Below are 10,183 nucleotides of genomic sequence, written 5' to 3'. Positions count from 1 at the left end.
CAGCCTGGCCCCACCGCTGGGGGCCAAAGGGAGCGGCGGCAAGGGAGGGAGCGCCAGCAACGGCCAGGGCTTTAGCCGATTAGCCTTATTAATAGAAATTAAACCGCAGCTGCGAGCACTGCAAAGCCCCCGCAGGCCCTCCCCCCGGGCCCTGCTGCCATAGAAGGCACAGCAGTGGGGGCTGAGGGGCTTTGGGGCTTTTACAGACTGGGCTTTTCCTTCCCTCCTCCCTGAAATCCCACTTGGGATTGTATTTACATCCCACCCAATGTAAAACGGGTCCCCCCACGTGTGGCCATAGACTGGCTTGTCCCTGGTGCCCACCATTCACCCTCCTGGGTGGCAGCTGCTGAGGGGGTTCATTTTGGCAGGGGGTGGGGGGGTGTTAGTGAGCTGCCAGGGGTGGGCTGGATCCTGCCCTTCAAGCCACAGACGGCAGCAATTCCTCGGCTGGTCCACCTTGTCTGTGCTCTCAGCCGGGCACGTGCCCTGCAGGACCATGCCAGGGCTTCTCCATCCTTCTGCCTGGCGGCTGAGGAAGCAGGGGGAGGAGGGGGGCTTCGAAAGCAGCCCCCTTCCCCCATTTTTACCCCTTACTGAAGCATGGGCCTGTGCCTTCACCCTCTACTGACCCTCTCCCCAGCATCCACCCTCCATCACAAATACCCCCCCTCCATCACCAGCACCCCCCACCCTCACCCCTGCCTCACCCCCTCCCAGTCTGCCCCTGCCCCTCTCTGCTGGGGAAAGGCGAGGAGCCCCTGGGCAGCGGGATTACCGGGGGATTCGGGCCGCGGCAGGCAGCCACCTCCTCCCCATTGGCTGGAAAAGCCTCTTAAAAGTGGAGAAGTGCTTTCTGCCCGCTCAGCACCCGCCAGTCTCTGCCGACCTGAAGCCATAAGCAGGTGCTGACCCACATCCACACTGGGCTCTCCGTGGGGCACTACCTGCACCCACAGGAGGTAAGGGGGTCCCACGCACGGGGCATCCCCCTGGATCGGCCGCAGGTGGCTTTGCTGGGCAGCATTGGAGCTGGAGGAAAGCAGGCTGAGAGGGGGATTACCTCACTAGAGAGGACATAGCTGCCCTGAAGGAAGGAGCCGGGCACAAGAGACTGCTCGACAGGCACTGGATTCCTGCAGGCATCACCCCGTGCCCAGCTGACGGCGTGCCCACCATGGAGCAAAGAGCCAGTGGGACCATCTAACGGGGCACCCGCATCCAGAGCCGGGAATCGCCAGCCAGAGGGAGAAGGGAGCGCTGCCAACAGGTCTGCTTGGCCCTTGGAGGCTCAGCCCGTGCTCGGGAGGTTGTCGCTTCATCGCGCAGGTCAGTGGCATGGAGGGGTGCTTGCTTCCTGGCACCATCTGCCGATGGGACAGCTTGTTCCAGGCCTGCACTAATTTAATTCGCTAAAGAAAGCTTTCCCAGGGCGTTGTCTGTGAGCTGGGGAGGCTGGTGGCATGAACTGTGGCCCTTTCATTTAATGAACAGACCCCCCCCACCCCATACTGTGTGGAGGCACGAGGAGCCACCCTAACATTCTTGTTGACTCTCCTGGATGCAGCTTCCCTGGCACTGCAGGGCTTTGCTGGACATTGTCCAGCACCGACCGCTCTGTGTGCATCCAGGGACTGAAAGCCACAGCTGAACCTGCTGTGTCCTTCTACCTCCCAGCCTGGGCTTGTGACTTCTGGTGTTGGCGCAAGTCTTCTCCTGGCACCCACCTGCAGCTAGCTCTGCGTCAGTGCCTGCTCTGGCCCACCTGCGTGTGATGCACAGGGATGGGCAGGTGCCCATGCTGATGAGCTTTTAGGCACGTGTGAACTTACTCATGGTATTTTTACCTGTGAATAAAGCTCCTTAACTGAGGATAAAATAAATAGCAAGCTGTAGAGTGTGCAGAGGTAGGTGCAGGGTACATGGTGTGACTACCATGTACAGCCGTGAGCAGAAAAGCCTGCGTATGCTCTGTGGTGTTAGGACAAGGCAGCTCTGAACTGCTTGGCTCAGAGCTGGGATAAATCTCCAGCAGAGCTAAGCTATAGAGCATATTGGCTTTGGAGGCATCTCCACAGGTGAGCTCCTCTGGTGTACCTCATCTTTTTAAGCCAACATCTACCTGCAGGCAGGTAAAAGCCCCTTCATGCCTTGCTGTACAGTTGTTTAGCACTGAGCAAGTGGCTCCTGCAGAGGAACTCATCCAGCTCCAAACTCAGATGGACAAATATTTTCTTGCTAGGAAGCTGCAGGAAAAAAAAAAAAAAGATGAATTGCAATGGTTTGATTGATTAATTTGGTTTGTGGTGCAGGACAAGATCAAGAAGAGCAAGGTTGGGAGAATGGCTTGGGTAAAAAGGCTTAGGGTGTGTTTAGTGTCAGTCGCTCTTATTGGGGGTAGCTATGTGCAGCAGGTGATGCAGTGGCGCAGCATCAGCACAGATCGAGAAATCACTGTGCTTTTGCAGCAGGTCACCTTTTGCGCAGCTGTACTGAGCTTGTTAAGTCAGGTGGAGCTGAGAGAGGAGCAGCAGGCGGGTAATGGCAGAAGCTGAGTGAGACTGTTCCGTCTGACTGTCCTGCTGCTAGTGATCCAGATAACATCCGAAAGGGTGAGGGGGGAAGATGTGGGGGTCTGGAGAGTGTATAATTAATCTTTTCTTCCTTGCAATGATTCTTTGCCTTGAAAATGTCTTTGTAGCACCCTGGTGTCAGTTAATGCATCTGTCCCTTGGCCCAGTCCCTGAGACCTGGGCTGGCAGGGGAGAGACTTGAGTAACCTGCGCCGTCCCCGGTGGTTCAGCCCAAGAGTTGTTAGGATATGGCCATCCAGAAGAAGAACTGCCCCAATCAACACTCAGAGCCAGATCCTGCTCCCTTTTTTCATGGCTGATGGGGTCCTGAAAGTTTGGGGATCTCTGCTTCAGGGACCTGTGGTGGTGGCAGATGCCTGGGTACTGCCATGAACAAACCCTCAAGTGTTTTCAGGAGCAACAGTCCCTTGGGGGAGGGGAGGGAAGGAGGGAGACAGCTGTGGGCGGCTGGTGGCTCCGATTCCACCCTTCTCTCCTTAGGTCAACCTTGGCTTGGGCACCTGACTAAAACCAACCAGTCAAGACCATTTTGTGCCTCCTCATGTTGATGCACTGTGGGTGCAGGTGCCATGTCCCTTGCAGAGGGGTCCAGAACTGGCCTAGCTGTCTTGTCTTGAAAGTCCCTCCTCCAGCACCCCCTAAACTACGGTTTCAGACCCCTCCCAGAGCACTTCCCAGCCCTGTTTCCAGCCTTGGCTCTGCATGCTGAACCTCCTGCACCCTGAGAAAGACCGGTCATTCTCCTTTTCTGCAAGATTCAGGGATGTTGCAGGGTAGGACCACCTCTTGCCAAGCAAGGGCCCTTTACCTGGACTCTGCCGCAGCATGTGACATCTGTGCTTTTGCCTATAGGGTTTGCACTTGTTTAACCTGCAGAGCAACAGCAGTACTATGGGAATCAGGGCAAGTCATCCCCATTGCTTAGAGGACACAAAGAAGAGGGCCTGCCTTGAGAAATGCACCCAGATCCAAAGTTCCCAGGTGCTAGTCCTTTGTGTACTGTCCATAGCAGTGTCCGTGTCTCCAGTCAGCATGTAACTGCTGGCATTTCTCACGACTGCCAGTGCCAAGGGATGGGGACATTGCTGCCATCTCATAGTCCTTCAGCCAAGGGAGCTGGGAGGAGAGAGGACCCACGCTGGGGGTGTACTGCCAGCAGAATGGTCATAGGGCAAACTGGACCTGGCAAAACCCTTCTCAGGCATGGGGGAAGCCCGCCTGGTTTTTAATACCTGTCTGATGCTACTTAGGAGCATCTATAATCAAAGGCCAGTGATGTTTTTGCATACAGGTGTGAAAATAAGCCTAGCCGACCAAGAAACTGAGGCCAATGGTGCTGGAAGGGGCATGGTAGAGACCTGGTGCCTAGGGGAGAAATGAGAAAAACATACTCACAGCAGCCAACTGGAGCAAAATTCCTGGGCAGCTTAACAGCTGCAAGAGCAACTCACAAGACACCCCCCTCTAATTCCCTCCTTCTCCCCCCTTAGGCTTTGTTCCGGCCCCTCCGTGTAGGTACAGAGCCCTAATCTCTCTGGCATGCAAATAACCACCGCCACCGGTTTGCCCATGCTCTCCCCCTTCACCCATTTCCCAAATCTGGCCCCTCGCGGCAGGGAAGGGAGGGCAAGGGAGAAGGAGAAGGCCTCACACAGAGGCCTCCCAGAGGAAAGCACAGTGGGGTTAATGGACCTCCTGTGCCTCACTGCTGGAGGCATCTGTAGCAGGGCAGGTCCTGGAAGGCTCCCAGCTGGAGAAGACCAGGAGGGGAGAGGTTCAAAGGAAGATCTTGGGAGCCGAGCGAGGTTCACATTGTTGGCTCCCACCTCACACCAGCCTGCAGGCAAGGCTGGATATAGAGCAAGTGGGGTGCTACAAATGCCGATACCTCAGATACATCAGATGATAGCTCAGATACATCAGATGCAGCTCTCCAGTCTAAGCCGAGAGCTGTGACCCTGCTTGTCTGCATCTGACCAGGGGTTATGGGGCTGTGGGCTGCCTCGAGGTCAGGGGGACCTTACCACCTCCGCCCAGCTGTGGCTTGACCTTGCACCCTGAAGCGATCCTGCCTTGCCTGGCACGATGAAGGTGCTGAGAGATTATATGGTTCCTCCAGTGAGGCTCTTGGAGCTTGGAGATGGTGGGCATGGAGAGTAACCTTGCAGTAAAGGTTTTCTCACTGTGCTCTTCTCTTCTTGCAGTGCCTAGAGATTTCTCTCTCTCTCTCTCTCTCTCTCTCTGTCTCTCTGTTGCCCTACCTCCTCCCGGGCTGCCTTTCCCCTCCCAGGCTAGACAATGGGGAGAGCTGACCCAGAGGAAGGGCATCTCCCAGCTCCCGTGAAGCCCCCGGACGGTGGCTGGGGCTGGATCGTGCTCCTTGGCTGCTTTGTGATCACCGGCTTCTCCTATGCCTTCCCGAAAGCCGTCAGTGTCTACTTCAAGGAGCTCATGAAAGATTTCCACGTGGGCTACAGTGACACAGCCTGGATCTCCTCCATCATGCTGGCCATGCTCTATGGGACAGGTGATGACTGCATATGCTTCCCCCTCCCTAACTTATGCCTTCCCTGCCCTGCTACAGGCCCAGACCTTGTTCCCATGGGCTCGCCTCACACCCACTGGCCTGGTCACAAACCAACACACAGAATACAATTGTCCCACCACTTCTCTTCTAGAGTGTGCTACATTTCATGTCCCTGTTTCCAGGAGAGCTCTGGGGTCACCCCACCTGCCTCTCAGACAGTTAACATGGGGTTTGCTCCCATTGCTGAAGGGCTTTCCCTATCACACCAAGCCCCTTCTTGTTCCCAAGGAACAGAGGGCTGAAGGCAGGGCAAAACGGAGGTCTCCACACCATAGCCTGTCTCCCTTGGCCAGGCCCGAGGGCTGTGTATCTAAGCAGCCAAGCAATGATCTCCGTCATTAGTGTTTCATCTTCCCCGGGTGCCCTGCTTGGGAAGGCTGCCCCTTCCCAGTTGTCCTACTGTGTCTCCTCTGCTTTCTCCCAGGACCAGTATGCAGCATCATGGTGAACCAGTTTGGCTGCCGGCCCGTGATGCTCATCGGCGGGCTGCTAGCTTCTTCTGGGATGATCCTGGCATCTTTTACCACCAATATCATTGAGCTTTATCTGACAGCTGGTGTGCTGACGGGTGAGAGCCCCAGGAGCTGGGAGGGATAGACTTATCTGGGGAAAGGCCAAGACCATGTTGTATCTCCCCTTAGCGTTGCCATGTCTAGCATCAGGTCTCCCCTCACCTATTTGCACCTGCTCAAGCATCTAGTCCTGAACATTGCACCTGTGGGAGATAGATCTGCTGCATCTATACAGATGAGGCCTGTGACTGAGGGGAGAAGGACAGACAAAATGCAAGTGGAGCCCAGTGATCATGGCAACTGGGATGGCATCTGTATATAGGGGTAGGAGAGGGAGGCAAAGTTCCTGTTTAAGGCACAGGTCTTGTCTAAACATGGCCACAGCTACCTAATTCAAGTACAGTTCAGGTAGACAGGTTGTTTTAGCCCATCTTCTCCAGGGGTAACCCACCAACGTGAAGGAGCAGAGACTTGACTTGAGCAGAACACATGAATCCCATCATGGGACTTCAGGACTAGGATAGTCTTGGGGGGGGTTTCAGCTTGTTGCAAACCACGTCTCATGTTCTTTAATTCCCTGTCTCCCTCCTGGCTCTCACCCTCATGTAGGTCTGGGTATGGCATTGAACTTCCAGCCCTCACTGATCATGCTGGGCACCTACTTTGACAAGCGTCGGCCTCTTGCCAACGGACTGGCTGCTGCTGGGAGTCCTGTCTTCCTTTCCTCCCTCTCTCCGCTGGGGCAAGTGCTACTGGAGAAGTTTGGTTGGCGAGGAGGGTTCCTTATCATGGGGGGCCTTCTGCTTAACTGCTGCACTTGTGGAGCAGTCATGAGACCCCTGGATGCGGGCATGAAGCGGAAGATGGAGAAGGCTCAGGACAAATACGAAGCCAAGGAGATGCTGCCCATAGGAGGGAAATCAGAGGAGGGAATCAGCACCACTGATGGAACCAAGAAAGCCAAGAAAGCCAAGAAGAAGCCCAAGAAAGGAAAGAAGCTCCTGGATTTTAGTATCTTTTCCAACCGAGGTTTTATCATTTACACTATTTCAAAGTTCATTCTGGTCTTGGGTCTCTTTGTACCCCCCATATTGCTGGTCAACTACGCTAAGGACACAGGTGTACCAGATACAGAGGCTGCATTCTTGCTCTCCATCATTGGTTTCATAGACATCTTTGCCCGCCCAGCCTGTGGCATGGTGGCAGGCTTGAAGTGGGTCCGCCCTCACGTGTCATACCTGTTCAGCTTCGCTATGCTTTTCAACGGCTTGACAGACATCTGCAGCGCCAGGGCTAGCAATTATACGGGGCTGGTCATCTTCTGCGTCTTTTTTGGCATCTCTTACGGCATGGTGGGGGCATTGCAGTTCGAGGTGCTGATGGCCATCGTTGGCTCCCAGAAGTTCTCCAGCGCCATTGGGCTGGTCCTACTTATCGAGGCTTTCGCTGTGCTCATCGGTCCACCCTCTGCAGGTAGGTCTCTTGCTGCAAAACACAGGTGATTCGTTTGGCTGCCATTCTACGGTATTGTAGGTGTTGGGCATGGGCACAGTACTTGAAGAAAGACCCTATTTCTCAAATTTAAATTTCCCCTGGAAGCTGAGATCTGAAGTAAGAGCTCCCAATCTCATTCCATGAACCACAACACTTAAATCTGAGCAGGGGCAGAAAATGGCAAGTGCTGCTTCTCTCTCTGCTTTGCTCAGAGACCTGAGCAATGGGAAGCATACAGAGCTATCCAGTGGCATGACTTCCACTGTCCCTCAATCCTGATCAGGGGCACTTCCCTCTCATGCTGGGATCCAGGTCTCTGCCTTCACTGCGAATGTTGCATAAAATCATGTTATGGGTAGGGTCAGGCACATGCTGCAGGCAGACCTTTGAGAGTCTTCAGCAGGAAAAGACAAGGATCTTTCAAGTTCTCCTTGGTGTCCGTGGCCTTTTGATTACTGCTGTGAATAATGGTCTCAGTTTTTGTTGATCCCAACCCCAAGGCACAAGCATTCTGGTGTCAGTCAATTCAAAGCAGTTTGTAGAGCCACCTGAGGCATTTGCCGTTCCTTTTTTTAAAGAGGATGAAGCAACTCATAGCTTCTCAACCAACCTAGTCTAGGCCACAGTCCCAGGTAAGGTCCACGCCCCACAAACAGCCCATAAATAGGCTGTTGAACGGGGAGAGACCCTTCACCCACGAGTCTGGTGTAGGTTCCTATTAAGTGTCTGATCAGGTCTGAGAAAGCTAAATCGTGCCAAAGGATCATTTTCAAATAAAGTGTAGTTTCCTGCACGTGTGATTTGTGAGGAAGGGTCAGGGACGGACCATGGGCAAATCCCCAGGCAGGAACCATTCTGTTGCTTGCTGCACGCCTTCTCTTTACCTTCATCAGCGAAGACTTCTGTGTGAATGAGTTTTTTCCCAGCATGTACCTCCAGCTCTGAGTGAAACTCTCCCTGAGCAACTCCACCGAGCTCTCAGGTAAAAATTGGTGGCCAAGAGAAAAGACTCTCTTGATGCTAACAATAATTCATGTCCCATCTTACAACCTGTGGGGCAGTCGGCTGTCCCAGGCCAGGGGTGGTCAAGAAATATGTGTCTCGGAGGCAGCTGCAGAGGGATCATGAGGGGAGAGGGGGATTTAACAGCGCCTTGCCCCAGGGAGCGAGGCACAGCAGTGGGTGGTGATGGGGGACACCCCTTTAACCCTCCTCCCTCGGTTCAGCTGTGCCTTGGTACTGTGCACACGCACAACAGGACACAGACGGTGCAAGGCCACCGAAGAATGGTGTTGGGGGGAGCCAAGTTGTGGTTCCTACCTTCACCCCGGGGGGACCCACTGCCACAAGGACCCCCCCGGTATGGGAAGCTTGAGTGTGCTGGCAAATCCCACAGCTCGGAGTCGGTGGAGCAGCGCTTGGCTGGAAGAAAGGGGGGGGGGGGGTTGAACAAAGTGGCTTTGTTTGGTGTAATCCTCCTGAGCTGCTTCCCACTCGGTGGGGCTGAGGGGGTTTGGCACAGGATAAGCTGCACGCGCGCGCGTGCGTGCACGCAGGCTCCTCGCCCGCCGTCCAGCTTGGGTGAACAGGGACACATTCAACCGGGGAGGAATTTGCCACGTGCCTCCCATGACTGCTCCAGGAGGCACCTCAGCGTGCCCTGGGGCTGGTTTCAGGCCACGCACCACAGTGCAGCAGGGACTGGGGGGGGATCACATGCACAGTCAGGAGCACACAGGACTGGGAGGAAGCCTCTGGTCACTATGAGCCCATCCTATACTCAGTGGGTGCCATCCTGACCATAACGGGGCGACTCCTCAGGCTCCCCAGCAATGAGGACTGAGAACCCTCCCTCCAGTGCCAGCTCTGGTGCATTCAGGAGATGTGCTGAGAACATTTATTTGGCAGAGAAATCAGGTGTGGGCCAGCCAAAGGGATTTCTCTGCCAAAGAGACATTTCTTCTCCCCCTCTGAATGTTTTCCTGACACGATAGCTTAAGACATAGCAATGCCTTCTCAAATTTTTCTTTTCTGAGACTGGGCAAGCCAAGTCTTCAGAGGCTCATCTCACCTTGGCAGGAGGAAAAAAAAACATGACGTGAGATGATAACATCAGTGTGTCACAATTATTTAATCTTGCCCAAACAAGGGAAAACACGAAACCCACACTCTTACAGTACTTTCCCTGGTGGTATAGTGTAGCTCTTGCCCAGAATGATTTTTAGATATTCAGGCTCCTTGCTCTTCCCTTGAGAAATGGGTCCTCAGCCAAATGCAGGTGCTGCCATCCTCTGCTGGGCTGTCCATGCAGGAGTGTGTAGGCTGAAGCTAACTAACTGTCTCATTTCTTCAACCATCAGGCCGCTTGGTCGATGCTCTCAAGAACTATGAGGTGATCTTCTACCTGGCGGGCTCAGAGGTGGTGCTCTCTGCTGTCTTCCTGGCCATGGCCACCTACTGCTGCCTGAACCGAGGGAAGAAGAAGGAGCCTCCCCCGGAGAAGAACCCCCCAGGTGGTGGGAGTGACACTGAGGAAGCAGAGTCTGACGTGCAGGAAGCTGAGGAGCACAGCAGCGACAACCACCAGCTGCCCCACAACACCGACAACACGGTGGTGGCGGCCAGCGAGGAGGCCAACCATGTGGCAGAGGAGCAGAGCGGGGAGGGAGGCGGGGGTCCCGAGGGGCACGGGGAGGTGTTGGCACGAGACGGCTGCAACGCTGACCAGACGGTGGAGAGGGACAGTTTTTAGGCAGGGCAGAGCAATGGCGATGTATAAAACTGGCCACGTTTGCGTGCACCTCAGCGTGGGAGGGTAGGTGGGATATGGGGGTGGAGACAGTTGAGCCGAAAGCAGGTGTAAGAAGTAAGAGGGAGAGATATAAGAATAGCTGGCCCTTATGTACATATGTCCACATACCTACCCAGTGATACGTCTACTTGCATCCTGCACCCATGCTGGTACAACACAGGCTCAGGGCAGCCCAAACACCAAA

General features: G+C 54.7%; 1 protein-coding gene across 2 annotated transcripts; it reads left to right on the top strand.

Annotated features, from left to right (window-relative positions):
- Nucleotides 1–1,227: 1,227 nt before the first annotated feature.
- Nucleotides 1,228–9,939, top strand: SLC16A8 (solute carrier family 16 member 8). Of its 2 annotated transcripts, XM_063322408.1 has the most exons (5): nucleotides 1,228–1,329; nucleotides 4,885–5,121; nucleotides 5,606–5,749; nucleotides 6,303–7,166; nucleotides 9,548–9,939. In XM_063322408.1, the coding sequence occupies exons 2-5, from the start codon at nucleotides 4,893–4,895 to the stop codon at nucleotides 9,937–9,939; spliced, it is 1,629 nt and encodes a 542-aa protein (XP_063178478.1). In that variant the 5' UTR covers nucleotides 1,228–1,329; nucleotides 4,885–4,892. The 2 variants fall into 2 exon arrangements, with proteins under 2 accessions (XP_063178478.1, XP_063178473.1); XM_063322403.1 differs by lacking the exon at nucleotides 1,228–1,329 and having other exon boundaries at nucleotides 4,723–5,121.
- The last annotated feature ends 244 nt before the right edge of the window (nucleotides 9,940–10,183 follow it).

The sequence above is a fragment of the Chroicocephalus ridibundus genome, chromosome 1 (genome assembly GCF_963924245.1).
Source record: "Chroicocephalus ridibundus chromosome 1, bChrRid1.1, whole genome shotgun sequence".
NCBI classification, from domain to species: Eukaryota; Metazoa; Chordata; class Aves; order Charadriiformes; family Laridae; genus Chroicocephalus; species Chroicocephalus ridibundus.
The sequence above is the reverse complement of the archived record's forward strand: the minus strand, read 5'-3'. Positions and strand labels throughout refer to the sequence as shown.